Raw genomic sequence first — 17,115 nt, forward strand, 5'->3', positions numbered from 1 at the left:
GAAAAAACGAGAGAGAGAGAGAGAGAGAGAGCTACTTTAGTGTTACTTATATGCAAGATCCCCCTCCTCCCCTGTTCTAAGGTGCCCACTGAGCTAAAATATAGGACTAACAGACCCATCTAGCTCCCTTTTGAATACAGGTGAAAACACAGGAGAAAAGGTTCTGGCACAGCCAGCCTACCTGTGAAGAGCCGGCGCCGGACTCCTTGTGCAGCGTCCATGCTGCTTCCGTGTATAGGCAGAGTATAGCCCACGCTTGCTGCCTTATATCGCGCCGACTCGGCCTTCCTTCGAATCCCGCGCCAAGAAACCGGAACCTGAGTTTCCGGCGCACAGTGATGACGCGCATCAGGCCCGGAGGTTACGCCCAGCGACTTCCGGGTCACGGCGTCCACCGTAAGGAGAGATTCTCCCGCCTGTCAGACGCCGCCGCCATGCCCACTCCCTCGCCGGGCACCGGATGAACGAAGGAACGGGAAACTCCATGCACAAGCGGAGGGAACCCGTGGCCAAAGAAATGGAGAGATTTTTAAGGTAGGGGAACAATCAGCCCAGCTGCCTTCCCCAGCCCTTTAGAGATGGATACTCTCCCTGATCCATCCCCCTGTAAAAAAGACGGTTCCTCGTGGTGACATGTCTCCTCCGTCTGAGGAAACACATAAAACTGAACAGATGCCTGAGGGACCGCCTTTTAAAGAGCTGGGGGTGATGTGTTTCCTGTCCAGGGAGGAGCTCCATCTCTCAAGGGCTGTCCTGGAAGACGCCTTGGGAAAAAGGCAATAAACGAGACTGTGTGCATGGACACACAGGATAACATTGAATGTGTTCGGGGGCAGTTCAAAATGCTGTCCAACTGCTTCTGAACATGCGTTTACCAGCGTCTCGTGTGCATGGGGCCTAAAACTACACAAGAAAAGTAAAAACAGTTGGACTATAGTCATTAGCTGCAGTGCTAGAAAAAAAAAAAAAAAAAAAAGTAAAATTTGGTAGACAATCTACAAGTAGTGGGGGGGGGGAACAAAAAACAACTTTTAAACCACAAATAATGTGTTGCATTTAGCAGGTTAGTGGAAACAAGGGGAAACCAGTCTTTACACAGCAAAGGTAAAATGGTTACAGCAGAATCGAGATGCAAAAAAAAAAAAAAATAGGATTTTTCGTACTCACTATAAAATACATTGAGGAACACTGCGTGATTAGAAAAAGCAAATTGACCAATACTGCCACCTACAGGAAAATGGACAATAGGCCCCTTCAGAATATAACCCCTCCCACCAGTTCAAGTAAGCATGCTGTCAGAAAAATAATTTTACAGCGAGTACATAAATCTTTTTATCTTAAAATCATCCATTAAGGGGAGCACACAGAACAAAAAAAAAGGGGGGGGGGGGGAATCATGTAGCCGCTTGCAGAACCTTTCAACAAAAACTAGCATCTGATAAGACACATTTTAAAAGACCAGGCTGAACCTTTGCACATCTATGACCCGATAGATAGATATCTTTTTTTTTTTTTTTTTTCCTGGAAGAATACACGGTTTTGCTGCTTTTCTGACCGGACTTTCTGACCCATGAATTTTGACATACACAAACAAAAAAAAAAAATTTGATTGATTAGTTGGCCGATTATTATTTCGGATTTTTTACATTTTTTTGGGCCAATTTGTTGTTGGGCAGATTACAAAACACAAATTGCCGCAAAAACACATTACATGCTTTTCTGCAGCTTCTCCATTGAAGTATATTGAACCAAAAAAAAAAATAGCCCCGTTTCGCGTTAAAAAGTCCTTGCCCTTTCCAAATACGCAGCAGCTGAAAAAAAATAAAATAAATCATGGATGTGAACATGTCCCATAGGAAAACGTGTAAATAAACTGTAGTGTGTTTCTGCAAAAAGCACCAAAAACACAGAGGTGTGACCCAGGCCTGAGATGTTTAGTAACATAATGGGGTTCAAAAAAACAAAAATAAGTACAAAAAGAGCAAATAATCGCTACTGTAAGGGGTTCATTTTTTTTACTGTGGGACAGTGAAAGTAATATTTACAGTAGCGATTTGCTTTTTTTGTACTAATAAAAAGGCTAATTTTAGTTTTTTTAACCCCATTATGTTAATGGCCGATTAATTGATTATGAAAATTGTAATCGATATATTTCATAATGAATCGATTAGTTGTTTCGGCCCTAATACACACACACACACACACACACACACACACACACACACACACACACAAAAAAAAAAACTTTCCTCAACAGGATACTGCTGAGCAAAATGTTTGAGGCATAAAAATTCTTGGAAGGAACCCAATCCCTATATTAGGACAGGCTCCACCAGGAGGTGGACTAGGACAGTCTTACCCAGTTGGGGCAATTTAAGGGACTCAATGCTGGAATCCTTGGGGTGAGCAGGCTCAGAGTGCTTTAATGCCAAGCAAGGGTGTACAGCATGACTAGGGATAGCAGTGGTATCCTTAAAATTTGGATGAAATGTTCAGCGCAGAAATGTCATCCACGCCCGATTCCTTAGTAGGAAGGAAGAATTGCCCTCAATTACCTCCTCCTTGGGCAACATGTCAGGCTCAAGAACAAAGTCAAAGACTGATTCACCAATTCAGGAGGGATGGATGCCACCCCTGTTGTAATCCATGCCATTAATAACCTCTATAAAAACCTGAGATTCTACCCATGAATTTTGACATTAAATTCCTCTGTGGATTAAAAAAAGAAGGAAGATTGTGTGGCCAAACAGCCAGCAGAACGGCTAGAAGAAGGCAGGGAGAACAAAATGGCCCCATGTAGACAGACTACCACACCAACGGCAGCTATGTGCTGAGCTTGAGCTAGTGATCTGCCACGTGTTATGTGCAATACCAGTGTGAGCTAGACTGGGGGGGGGGGGCCAAATGGTGCCAAATTCATATTTTCCAAAAAAAAGGCTACAATATTAACAAGCTGGGCAAGAATGTTTAGAGGGCTTCCAGTCTACTCACTGCTGACATATTCAGGATTAAAGGGGTTCAGACACCATCCTGGCTGTATGCATACTCCCACGGGGGACTCCAGGGACATGGCTTTGACACCTGCGGATGGAAGCCCTAGACCTGTAAGCCACCCTGCAGTTCACCCACATATTGCACTACATGTCAAGAGACGCGCCTTCAGAAGAAGGATGCAACACGCTCAGCAACTCTGCAGGCCAGCCCCACTTTTATCACCCAACAAGGTCCAGGAACAATCCCCCCACATCCCAAGATCCAGAAACCCCAACCGTTATGGGGGTTATCTATCCCAGGGGGCTTGATCGAAGAATCGAGAAAGAACCTCCCATAGGAAAGAGGCAAGATTCTCAGAGAGAAGGGGCCCATCACCTAAGGAAGCTGCAAAAAAATAATGCTGGAGATAGGAAGAGGAGTTATACAGGGAGATGTCCCTGCAACATTCTTTTTGAAAGCGTTTAGTCACCTCAAGGTAGCCAAATATAACCTATGGTAAGGACTAAAGAAGCGGTGTCCCATACTGTACGACAAAAATAAAAGCTATTTTAGTGGAGAATCAGTGAGGTTACCTACCAGTGAAGTTAATCTGAGGTTTTTCCCCAATGCAGCTCATACCAAGCTGTAGAGAAAATACAGAACAGCAGCAGACAGCATGTTGATAAAGGGAAAAGGGTCTGTAGCGCTCACCCCCGAAGGAGCCACTGATTAGTTTGGGATTGGCTTTCTAAGTTACCTTCTTGACTTGGTCTAGGGGTGACTTCTGTGAGTTTAAGCAAAGAGCAATTGTCCAGACATCAATTCAGTTTTTCAATGCTTTATTCCAAAGCCCAACCTGGCCAACATCAACATGACACACGATAGAGAAGGTTGATGAGCGTAGAGGAACTTTTAGTATCAGGCCTTGGATATTCAGAGAGAGCAAGCCTGCTCTCAGCAATAGTGTAGCTCAATTCGTCGCCACCCCAATCAGGGGGGGTAAAGTGCCCCCGGACAGGCAGCTATCTCGGGCCTGTCAGCCGGAGCGTCACTTATAAATCACTGGGAGGAAACAGACCTCTGCCACAGGCCTGACTCAGGGCCTCTGCCACAGGCTGGAGAATTTTAGATTGGTGATAAAACCGTTTGAGTGAATCCTCACAGTCAGTTCAATCAATGTCACCCACTGACAGCTTGAGCATACCTGTCATACAGTGTGGTGACCGGATCCCCGATGGTTCGTCTAGGCCTCCTGGACAACCTCTAGTTCTAGGTTCTCCCGGGCCAATCCCCCATCGCACAGCTCCCAGCTTAGGATCCTCTCAGCAGAAAGCAGGGACCCCGCAAGTCGCTGGGGCCCCTTTCAATAGTAGGAAGAGGCTCCGCATGGTACATGGCCTCAGCATGGCAGGACACGGTGGCGGGGCCCATGGATGCGCGTACCCCGAAGGTGGGTACCGCACCTGGAACTCGGGCCCCGCAAAGCAGAACCCGCCAAAAGCGGCTGCCCGAGATATATCCCCCCCCCAGCATGCCCAACGAGGGAAGATTCCTGATTGGCTTCTGGGAGCAGGTGGGTCTGCCAGAATCCCTCTAGCGCCAACTGCCGCCCAGGGGTGTCAACGCACCCCTGGAGCGCAGACTGACCTACAGGACAAATTCTGGAATGGACAGCAGCCTGAATTTCCATAATTTGTGAATGGGAGTAAAACTAAGCCTCCCATTCCCCACTAACTTTTGTGTAGCGCCGTACTAAAAGTAGGGGAGGTGCTACAGGTCTATATTACACTGCACAACCAGAAGAAGGACTGGCAAACATGATTATTTTCTATAACTACCCTGTGTGTATCTGCCAATTTTTACAGCAGAAAAGGAGTTTATTCTAAAAACACAAGTTCCTGCCTGTCATGCCGACATTTGCTTCTGGATTAGAATTCTTGTCTTAAAAACACACAACTAAAGCAGCCCATAATGTTGAAGGAACCACTGCGCCACCATGTTCTCTCGGCAGGGAAGGCTCCCCGCCAGCAGAACACAATGGTCACTGCTGTGGTCGAACGCAAAAAATCCAACAGGCTGGCTGTGCTGAAGTTGTGTGATGAATCAACTTTGGTACAACCAGCCTGCCCATAGATGTATTGAATCTCTGCCAGTCCCTACCAAACCAGATGAGATTGGTTACATCTATGGCCAGCTTAGCCACTTAAGGACCTGCTCATGTATATGTACGTCGTTTTTTTAAAGATGGATATCTCGGTAACGGCAGCAGCTGCTGCCACAACCGAGGTATCCATCTTTAGCATGAGCGGTCCTGTAAAACTATAATGGCGGTCTCCGCGACGGATTCGCCGTTGTCGGCGGGAGAGGGCTCCCGCCACTTACCGGAGCCGTCGGTAGCGGCGGAGGCGATCGGGTCCTTCAGCCTGCTGTGTGGGGATGCGAGTGAGGGCAAGATGGCCCCCACCTATCCCCATAGCCTAGCAGGGCGGAAGGGACGTCAAAACGTCAGTCCCGCCCATGCATCTTAAAAGGCACATTTTTTAAATGTCATTTTTTTCAAATGACAAAATTTCCATTTTTTTTTTTTTTGCATTCAAGTCTAAATATGAGATCTGAGGTCTTTTTGACCCCAGATCTCATATTTAAAGGAGGACCTGTCATGCATTTTTTCTATTACAAGGGATGTTTACATTCCTTGTTATAGGAATAAAAGTGATCAATTTTTTTTTTTTCAGTGTAAAAAATAAAATAAAAATAAATAAGAAAACAAAAAAAATAAAAAATAAAAAAATTTTAAGCGCACCGTCCCGACAAGCTTGCGCACAGAAGCGAACGCATACGTGAGTAGCGCCCGTATATGAAAACGGTGTTCAAACTACACAAGTGAGGTATCACCGCGATTGTTAGAGCGAGTGCAATAATTATAGCCCTAGACCTACTCTCTGTAGCTCAAAAGATGCAACCTATAGAATTTTTAAAACTTCGCCTATCGAGATTAAGGGTAAAAGTTTGACGCCATGCCACGAGCGGGCGCAATTTTTAAGTGTGAAATGTTGGGTATCATTTTACTCGGCGTAACATTATCTTTCACAATATATATAAAAAAAAAATTGGGCCAAATTTATTGTTTTATTTAATTCCAAAAAGTGAATTTTTTCCAAAAAAAAGACTGCTGCGCAAATACGGTGTGACAAAAAGTATTGCAATGGCCGCCATTTTATTCTCTAGGGTGTTAGAAAAAAAAAAAAAAATTATATATATATATATATATATATATATATATATATATATATATATATATATATATATATATATATATATATATATATATATATATATATATATATATATATATATATATATATATATATATATATATGTTTGGGGGTTTTAAGTAAATTTTCTAGCAAAAAAAACTGTTTTAGTCTTGCAAACACCAAATCTGAAAAACACCTAAGGTCCTTAAGTGGTTAAGTGCTTCTGACTTTTCTACAACTTCCGTGCTTGTATCAGAACAGTGGTTTAAACTATCAAGCTACTGTATTAGATTCAAAGAATCAAGCAACTAGCTAAATCAGGGCTCAAAATTGCAAGTCCTGAGCCACTAGCCAGGCCTTAAGAGTTCCTCGCCACCAGTTGCCCCACCCAACACCTCCCCTGCCCCACCCCTAAACAAGCCCTTGTAAATGATTTCATGTAATTACACTGTTAAATTTTTTAAGCAAAATGAACTTTAACAATAGTAACAAAGCATATCAGTACCCATCTGTGAAGCCTCAGTGTGCCCGTGAACGCAGCCTTACTGTTTATTAAAGAAATCTTTGTGAGAGAAAAAAAATAAAAAAAAAAAAAAAAACACCCCACACACACACACTCTTCATTTGGAAGAAGAACCTCCAAATCGTGACAGAAATTGAAGCAGAGAATCAACCTTTGCATATTTTAAAATCTCGTTTTGCCCAGTATTTACAGGAAAATGTGGCAATATTGGTAGAATAAGGAGTGCAAGTGGACATAAAAATTAAGATGATTAAAGTGCAAAAACTACATTACCCCATGTCAGCCAGGAACTCTTGAAGCCTTTTCTGGCCTTGAACAGACCAAAGTTTGAGAGCAGAGGAAGTGTAACATGAGTTACATATGCTTTCAAACATAGACCAATGTTGATATAATGAAAGACGCATACTAAATTCCAGAATTAAGGAAAAATATTGATAAGTAATTAAAACAGACACGTGTCAAATTGTATTTTGACAGTTACAAAAAATCCCCACATTATTCTCTCGTTTAGGTGGAGCAAGATTTGTGCATCAGTGAGTGAAGTCACATATGGCTTCTCTGGGAATATTTACCTCTGTAAATGTCCTCCATCAATGTCTTCCTCATGATGCATGTGAATGATATGTGCAGGCTACCTAAGAGTCCAGTAATAGGCACAGCAAAGAACGCATTGAGGAGAGGGTGACCAAATCAGAACGTAAAAGAGAATATAACTTCATACATTACATTCTGAATTCAAACCATTGTTATTTATTTATTTAGCCTAGCCAAAACTGTCTGCTTGCTCTACCCAAAGAAAGACAGACAACAGCCATTACATGCTCTAGCCACTGGAATGAAACTTAAATCAGCTAAAGAAAATATGGGGGGGGGACACAGTCATATACACATCTTGCAAGACTCATGGCGACATGTTTTTCATTCTTTTAACAAATTTAGCAATCACCCTTAAAGTGGATCTTTAGTTACAATTTATCTAAAAATGTATCTAGTCTGGTTGAGATACAAAGGGGAGAGGGATAGAAATTATGTTGTGCAAATGCCAGCATCAAACTCGCTACATATCACTGCCTTATGTTCTAGTAATGTGAACCCTTGCCCTCTTCTAGTTCTGGTATCAATGCCACAGGATCACACTGCAGCACTGTCTAAAAGAAGGCAGCATTTAGATAACGGACAAAAATGTGAGTCACAGTGACCAGCCATTTTTTCTGACAGAGAGGAGGTACCATACAGTAACCAGAGAACATGGCACTAGTTATAACTGGATAATAGAAAACCTACAAGTTAAAATATGCCTGTTAGCTGCAAGTATTCTTTATTTTGTGTAAAAAAAAAAAAAAAAAATGGGACAGTTTACACAAACACAACTGTAAACACATGCGACAGGTTCTCTCACAGCAGAGAAGATGGTAACAGAGCTCTGCTTCAGTTCCACAAGGGGGATGCCCACAAACTGGGTTATATGGAAAGAAGGAGCCGACAGGAAGTAATAGCAGCCAAAAATGTGTAAGTTATTGGTGAAGCTGCATTAATTTTGACAAAAATATGGAGTTACTTACCGGTAACGTCCTTTTCCGGGAGTCTTTCAGGACAGCCACCTTAGAGAGATCCCGGCTCCTCCCCTCTCAGGAAACACCGCCTTCAATCAGATATTTGAGTCTCATCCTCCCACTGGCCCTTCAGTTTTTCACGAGCACCTCCGGCCAACTGGGGAGACACAAGAACACGTCATACAACACAAACATTATAGTCTTACCTGACGGTCTTATGTGAGGAGTCCTTAGACGTCCAGTACCTGGGTGGGTACCGGTGCTGTCCTGAAAGACTCATGGAAAAGGACGTTACCGGTAAGTAACTCCATATTTCCCTGGATCGTCTTTCAGGACAGCCATCTTAGAGAGGATAAGCGAGCACCTTACCTTAGGGTGGGACTACTGCTTGCAGAACTTTACGACCAAAGGCTTGGTCCTTGGCTGACAGCAGATCCAATCTGTAGTGCTTGACAAACGTGTTAAAAGCTGGACCACGTTGCAGCCCTACAAATTAGCTCCGGAGAAAAACCAGCCCATTCCGCCTGTGACGTTGCAGCCGCTCTAGTGGAATGTGCCCTGATCCCGTCTGGGGGGTCTGACCCTCCTAACTCATAAGCTTGAACAATAGCCGATTTAAGCCATCTGGCTATAGTTCGTCTGGAGGCCTTGGATCCTTTCCTAGACCCTGAAAATAATACGAAAAGGGACTCCGACTTTCTAAGTTGTCTAGTGCATTCTAGGTATTGGAGGATGCACCTCCTAACATCTAAATTATGGAATATACGTTCCTGTTCCCTCACAGGATTAGAACAAAAAGTAGGTAAGATGATTTCTTGGCTTCTATGAAATTTTGAAGCCACCTTTGGCAAGAAGGCTGGATCGGTCTTAAAAATCACCCGATCTGGAAAAATTTGAAAATAAGGAGCCCTAATAGAAAGGGCTTCGAGTTCACTTACTCGCCTTGCCGTGGTAATTGCCACTAAAAACGCTGTTTTGAGGGTAATTAATTTCAAAGAACAGGACTCCAATGGTTCAAAGGGTTCTTTTGTAAGAGCCTGTAAAACCAAAGAGAGGTCCCAAATTGGAAGAGAAGAGGCTTTAACTGGCCTCTGTCTACTTAGACCTTTAAAGAACCTTGCTATCCAAGGGTCCAACGCTAGTTGTTTCTCTAGAAAAACGCTCAACACAGAAACTTGTCCTTTCAATGTGCTAAGTGCTAAACCTTTGTCTGCTCCTGACTGTAGGAATTCTAGCACTGCCACTGAACTATGAACGTCAAAGGAGCCTTCTGAGCACCAGCTATTAAACCGTTTCCACACTTTACAGTAGATGTTTTGAGTCTCCACTTTTCTACAATTTAGGAGAGTCTTGATCAGATGTTCAGAAAAGTCCCTGCCCCTCAACAATGACTCCTCAGAAGCCAGGCCGCCAAGTTCCACCTGTCCACGTGAGGGCAGCAGATTGGACCCTGAGTGAGAAGGTTGGTTTGGGCCAGAAGAATCCAAGGAGGTTCTATTGCCAGGTGTTTTAGAATGGAGAACCACGGTCTCCTGGGCCAATACGGGGCAATCAAAATGAGGATCGTATTCTCCCCTTGAAGCTTCCTCAACACTGCAGGAATCAGTACCGGAGGGGGGAAGGCATAGCACTTTGAAAATGCCCATGTCTGAGCCAGTGCGTCTATTCCCAGTGCCCCGTCCCATCTGTTTAGGGAGAAGAAAAGACCTGTCTTGGTATTTTGTCTCGAGGCAAAGAGGTCTATGCATGGCATTCCCCATCTCTGACAACCATGTTGAATACCTCCTGGTTTAAGATCCAGTCGCCTTCCCTCAGAGTTGTTCTGCTGAGGAAGTCCGCTTTCTGGTTCTGATCTCCTTTCAAGTGAGTTGCCGACAGGGACAATACATTGAGTTCGGCCCACTTCAGGATGGCTTCTGCCAGAAGCCATAGGGAGCAACTTTTTGTACCCCCCTGCCTGTTGATGTAGGCTACTGTTGGGGAATTGTCCGAACGGATTCGCACATGTTGCCCCTGAAGTTCCCCCTGAAAGGATCCGAGTGCTAGTTCTACTGCTCTCAGCTCCCTCCAATTGGAGGATCTTTGAGCGTCTTCTTTCCTCCAGGTACCCTGTACCCACTTGGGACCCAAGTGCGTGCCCCAACCTGATCCGCTGGCATCGGTTGTGACTGTCTTGGTTACTGGCAGAATCCACTCGAGACCCTGGGACAGATTTGCTCCCCTTCTCTACCACCAGAGTGACCGTTTGACCCGTTTTGGGATGGAGATTAAGGCATCCAAAGAGGTCTGACTGTGGTCCCAAACCTTCAGAATAAATAACTGAAGAGGACGGAAGTGCAGTCCCGCCCAATGTACTGCCGGAAGTGTGGATGTCAGTAATCCCAACCCTGACATGGCCTCCCTGACTGAAACCTGGCTGCTGCTCTGCAAACGTAACATGGCCTTGTCCACCTTTAGGACCTTCTCTGAAGGAAGAAAGACCCTTTGGCTCGTTGAGTCCACCACATAGCCCAGGAAGGTGATTCTCTGGGCTGGGACTAAACTGGACTTTTCTAGGTTTAAAAGCCATCCTAAATTTTCCAGGATGTCTCTTGCTACCTGAAGATCCTGAACCAACTGTTCCGCTGATGGTGCAAACAGCAGAAGATCGTCTAGATATGCAACTATTGAAAGTCCCCTGAGCCGCAGGAATGCCAGGACTTCTATCATCACTTTTGTGAAGATTCGGGGGGGAAGATGATAGCCCGAAGGGGAGTGCTCCGAACTGCCAATGCAGTACACGTTTCCCGGTCCTTACTGCTAGCCTTAGGAACTTTTGATGGTCCTCGGCTATGGGGATGTGTAGATACGCATCCTTTAGATCGATCGATGCCATGAAGCAGTTTGGCGGAAGGAGCGCTCTGACCGAATAAATCGAATCCATTCTGAACCTCCTGTACTTGACGGAGACATTCAGAGGCTTCAAATTCAGGATGAGCCTGAATTTTCCCGACGGCTTGCGGACCACAAAAATGTGGGAGTAAAAGCCTCTGCCTGTCTCTGGACCTGGCACCTGGACAATCACCTCCTGCTTTTCCAACTCCTGTAAAGAGGAAAGTAGAGCGGAGGCTTTTTCCGCACACACTGGTAGGTTGGGGGATTTGAGAACTCCAACCTGTAGCCCGTCTGATGATCCCCAAAACAAATTGATTTGATGTGATCACCTCCCACTGTGGAAGGAAGGCCCCCAACCTTCCTCCCACCGTCACTGTCACTGGGCCTTTTTGGGCAGTTCAGGAGGGCAAAAAATTGCCGCCCCACGCCCTTTCCCCTTTTGTCCCCAGACCTTCTTTTGGTGACCTGTTTTAGGGGTCTCAGATTTCCTGGGAAACTGAAATTTCCTTTTCGCCTGTTGCCAAATTTCCTTTTAATGGGAAAGGCTTTCTTTTTGTCAGCCGTCCTATCCAGGCCAGGCCCAAACAATAAATCTCCGGTGAGAGGTATGCCACAGAGCTTTATTTTGGACGCACTGTCCCCCTGCCACGTCTTAAGCCACAAGGCTCTCCTTGCTGAATTGGTCAGGGCTGAAGATCTTGCGGACATGCGTACTGATTCGGCCGAGGCGTCTGCCAGATAGGCCACCCCTTTAAGAAGCGTGGGAAAAGAAGCAAGGATAGTATCCTTTGCTGTACCGGCTTCAATATGCGCCCTGATTTGAGTGAGCCAGAACTCCATATTGGGGGCCACTACTGTGGCTGCCATGGCGGGTTTAAGATTTGTCTGATGACTCCCATGATTTTTTCAAAAGGGAATCCATCCTTTTATCCATGGGGTCAGAGAGTACCCCCATATCCTCGAAGGCCAGATCTGTATTTCTGGACACTTGGGAAAATGCTGCATCTAGTTTTGGAGTTTTATTCCAAACTAAAACTATCTTACCCTAAAAAAGGAAACCTTTTTAGTGCATTAGAGAAAAAGGGTTTCCTCTCCGGGTCTTGCCATTCCTTTCTAATGGCACTGACCAACACGTCATGGACTGGAAAAACTTTCTTTTTCTGTTCTTCCAGACCCCTGTACATTTGGTCATGTAAAGACAAAACTTTATTTTCCTCCTGGATACCTAGAGTGGTGTGGATGGCATCCAAGAGCTCTTCCACCTCCTCTAGTGAAAGTTTGTACCTCGAGGATTTTGTGGACTCCCCGTCCACCCCCTCTGTATACGATTCCCCCTGGGAATCTGAAAGGGCGCTACCCGCTTCTTCCTCAACGTCCTCTGCCAGACCCTCCGGTTTCTCACCACTACTAGGGAGAAAATCCGTTTGGTTGGGTGAAACAACCTGCTGTGCTGGTGGGGCATTGCTTTGGGGCTGGGGCAGTTGAAAAGAGGAAAAAGGAGCTTGAAAAGACTGGAAGGTACTAGAAAGCTCCTTAACTGACGCCGCCAGCTCTGCCCCCTGTTCTGCTGTCTGTTCTTTTAAAACATCCCCAATACAATGCTTACAGAGCATTTTTAACCAGGATTCCCCTAGTGTTGGTCTGCACACAGGGCACTTCCTCTTAGAGCCATGGGCTGATTTACTTGAGGCTTTCTGAAAGAGAAGCAAAACAAAGACAGCAGTACATTAGCTGAAGCCCACCAGCGCTGTACACAGGGATCACCAGGAGTGCCCCCCCCCAGGACCAACCACCACCGGGGTCCCAGAAATTCCTAACCCTACCGACCACCAGGATGGGAAGAACACCCGTGGAGCCAACAGGGCACAGGTAGGTGAATACCACCCCAGGGTTCCCTTACCTGCGACTGGCTGGTGCTTTCCTCGGATGGAGCTGTCCTCGAGACCTCCGTCTCCGACATTGCTGCTCAGCGGAACAGTGGTCCGACGTTTCCCCGTTGCCGACACGTCAGACTGGAGAGACTGCACCAGCCAGAGTGCGTGGTCCGCTTTCCTAGGCCGCGTCCGGAACCGGAAGACGCGGCCTCGTGTGGCTGTCCCGCCCCCCCCACCCGGATCTGACGTCGCCCGTCATCCGGATCAGCAAGCTCCATGCTGACTGCATAGCAGGAGGGACCTGAGAGCCCACAGCGCCACCCTAGGCAACAGCAAAACGGACCTCCCAGCTTACACTTCTCCCCGAAGAGCCGCCGGGATGCACACGCGGCGCTGCAGGTAACCGACACCCTAGCCGGCCTGAGCGCCAAATTCAAAAACGAAATGAACAAAATTTCTAGGCAGAAGAACCCTATCTTCAAAAAACGTCCAAACACTGCCTCAGCTTCCCCAGCCATCGGCTCCTGGTTCCACAGCGGTGTCTCCCCACCGGAGGAAACACCATAACTGAAGGGCCAGTGGGAGGATGAGGCTCAAATATCTGATTGAAGGCGGTGTTTCCTGAGAGGGGAGGAGCCGGGATCTCTCTAAGGTGGCTGTCCTGAAAGACGTTCCAGGGAAAATTGTAATTATTTTAGACATGAGATTAATAGACCTGCAGTTAAATTCTGTTGCTGATGATACGTCTACTTAAATTATCTAAAAATGTATCATGATGAAGGATACTCATATTCAAAAGCGATCCTCATGCAGTCAATGGAGAGTGAGTTTTCTTCATCCTCATTGCGGTGGTTGTGTCTGGAGACATGACGCTGCAGAGTTCCCACATCTGTCACATATTTCATCCTTTAGAACAAAAGCAGGGCAGCATATTATAGGATTACATGCAAGTTACAGATTTGCGAATAAAGACAGTCTTCTGCAGTGCCACCTACTGTACCCTTGATGCAGTTAGTAAATTTGTAAAACATCTTTCACTGTCCAGGGGCATGTCAAATGGTATTTTGCAGCCATGATGAAACAACTAGTACACTAGTATAGAGGATTAAAACTAAAGACCATACGTACAAATGTAATAAAAGGAATACTCACTGAGTAATTCTGTCTTGGACCCACTGGTCAGTCAAGCCAACAATAGCCCACCTAGAAGATTAAATTACAAAAACACCAAGCTTATTGTACATACTGTATACACTATACAACTTCCTTTATATGTAAATATTTATGGTGGTTAATATTTTCTCAGTGTGTCTTGTATGCTGGCAAATGCACACCTGGCTGCTGTTCAAAGCTCCATCAAAAAGGTTTTAGGGAGTTACAGTTGTGCTCATAAGTTTACATACCCTGGCAGAACTTATGATTTCTAGGCCATTTTTCAGAGAATATGAATAAAACTTTTTTCACTCATGGTTAGTGATTGGCTGAAGCCATTTATTATCAATCATCAACTGTGTTTACTCTTTAAATCATAACAGACACTACCTAAATGACCCTGATCAAAAGTTTACATACCCCAGTTCTTAATACCGTGCATACCCTTTTAACATCAATGACAGCTTGAAGTCTCTTGTGGTATTTGTGGATGAGGCTCTTTATCTTCTCAGATGGTAAAGCTGCCCATTCCTCTTGGCAAAAAGCCTCCAGTTCCTGTAAATTCTTGAGCTGTGTTGCATGAACTGCACGTTTGAGATCTCCCCAGAGTGGCTCAATGATATTAAGGTCAGGAGACAGATGTCCACTCCAGAACCTTCACTTTATTCTGCTGTAGCCAATGACAGGTCAACTTGGCCTTGTGTTTTGGATTATTGTCATGTTGGAATGTCCAAGTACAACCCATGCGCAGCTTTCTGTCCGATGAATGCAAATGTTTCTCCAGTAGTTTTTGATAACATACTGCATTCACCTTGCCATCAATTTCCTGTGCCTTTGTAGGTCTCACACATCCCTAAAACATCAGCGATCCACCTATGTACCTTTCATCATAGGCCTTTGTAACGGTCAGGGGTTAACACCGTTCACGATCTTCCATTCCTCCAACCCAAGACAGCTTATCCGACACTCCAACCATCCAGCAGACCCAATCCATTCCATAAGAATTCCCCCAGAATTAGGACCGTGACAAACTCTGTTCTTTCTGAGTCAAACAAATGAATACTTTTAATGGTACCTTAGCTTTCTTATATACACACACAGTACAACCATTTTATAGTAATCAAAAGAAACAAAAAAACACTCCACCCACACATCACACAATGGGGCTTCAATCACATTCTTTTAGATAATGACATTCAGAGGAGTTAATTATCCCCCAGACATCCTGACTCCGACAATAAGTGATTCACCTGCATAATACACATTCCTATGTCAGACGTTCGGTCTCCGGTCTGACATAATTAACATGACCTAATTACTACAGTTGACAAGTACATTCCACACACAAAACAGTATTAGCATCACACAACGGAATGTCTAGGAGCAGACCCAATTAACACCTCAAAAGCATGTATAAATAAACAAAAAGCCGCGCCCAATAAGTAAAAATGAAAAAACTTTCTACAGGAGAAAAGTTAAAAAGTCCAAATAAAGAGTCCTTGTATTGATAAGCAGAGCTCCCAATATGACAATCAATGAGTATAATCTTTAAATGTTGCTTGTGTTATATTAATGGATCTTTCGATCACCCGGTGACATATCATGCAAATCGTGAGATCCCTCCACCGAGAGTAATGAGCCTCTTACCAGATGGCAAGTAATCAGAGCAGTTGGCTATAGACCCGCCACGGCCTTTAGATTCCCAGACGTCCCAAGACAGGACCAATAGTAACCCGACCTTGGCTAAATCATTCGCTCCAATAGCGGGAGTATAAAAGAAAAGACGCATATAGCGTAATACCGCTGGGTAACAAATATTTATTAAAAAGTAATGTACTTACAGCAATCAGTTTTAAAAACAGCGTGTGTTTTAAAATGCCGGCCGGCATGCAGGAGCCCTCCTCCCGAGCGTGGTGACGTCACTGGCGTAGCCTCCCAAACGCGTTTCGTCACAAGGGGACGTTCTCAATGGGGGTGGGGCTTTCGGCAGTGAGACACCTTTATATACCTGCCACTCAATATGAAAAGCAGCTCAGTGGATGCAGAAAACGCCATTTGCAATGTGGGTATTTGCCCAAACCAGGAAGCGCGGCGCAACGCTTCCGGAAAAATTTATTAATAACAATAAAAAAAGGGAGAAAAGAGAAAAAAGGAAAAAAGGGGGCCAATGGTATTAAAAACTTGGCAGTTACAATCCGTTGGTTATCCGATTATCCGCCGATCAGAATCATCAGATTCGATCAAGGCAGGAAGAGCATAAATTATTAAAGGGGAGGGAATATCTCTGGCACTAGACATCTCCTCACCCTGCTTAGGACATGCAATCAGCTATATACGATAGACAATCGCGGTAAGCTGATATTTCCCCATGGGTAATAGTCAGTCCTGCAAGGATGTGTCGAAGGTACAAAGGAACAATAGATTAACCAATAAAGTTAGTTACCTATCACAATTGGCAATCCTCTCAAAGAACGATAAATAAATATGTACAGTGGAAAACTAAGTGAATAATATGACCCAATGTGTAACTATAATAGTCACGCCATTCTGAGGTCTCCCTAATCTGAGTGTGGTGCATAGAGAACCAGTGGGACCCTGCTTAAGAGCCACTGTGCTAAGATATAAAAAATAATAAAAATTATGTTTTTATAAAATTTTACATAAAAAACAATACTACGTGACGAGAGAAAAAGACTTCTCTTATTATATAAGAGTTATATATATAATAATTAACCTCATAATGGGTGTGAACACACCAATGAATTTACTTTTAGTGTAAAAAGGTGTAAATAGGTGAACTGACCATTTAGGTCTTATATAAAGGAACCCTAAACAGTGATGAAGGGGATTCACAAAGACTCAACTATACTGACCATTTCCCCTTAAATCAAAACAATTTTGAAAAAAAT

The 17,115-nt window shown here is 44.6% G+C and overlaps 1 protein-coding gene across 1 annotated transcript in view; it reads right to left on the reverse strand.

Moving 5' to 3' along the window:
• Positions 1-17,115, reverse strand: part of CDC45 (cell division cycle 45) — a 63,379-nt gene that overhangs the window by 19,584 nt on the left and 26,680 nt on the right. The window contains exons 9-11 of the mRNA XM_040348240.1: positions 14,207-14,257; positions 13,841-13,960; positions 7,027-7,158 (exon numbers count right to left, since the gene is read on the reverse strand). Coding sequence (XP_040204174.1) covers positions 7,027-7,158; positions 13,841-13,960; positions 14,207-14,257 — 303 coding nt within the window. The remainder of the gene's footprint in view (positions 1-7,026; positions 7,159-13,840; positions 13,961-14,206; positions 14,258-17,115) is intronic.

The sequence above is a fragment of the Rana temporaria genome, chromosome 1 (assembly GCF_905171775.1).
Source record: "Rana temporaria chromosome 1, aRanTem1.1, whole genome shotgun sequence".
Classification (NCBI taxonomy): domain Eukaryota; kingdom Metazoa; phylum Chordata; class Amphibia; order Anura; family Ranidae; genus Rana; species Rana temporaria.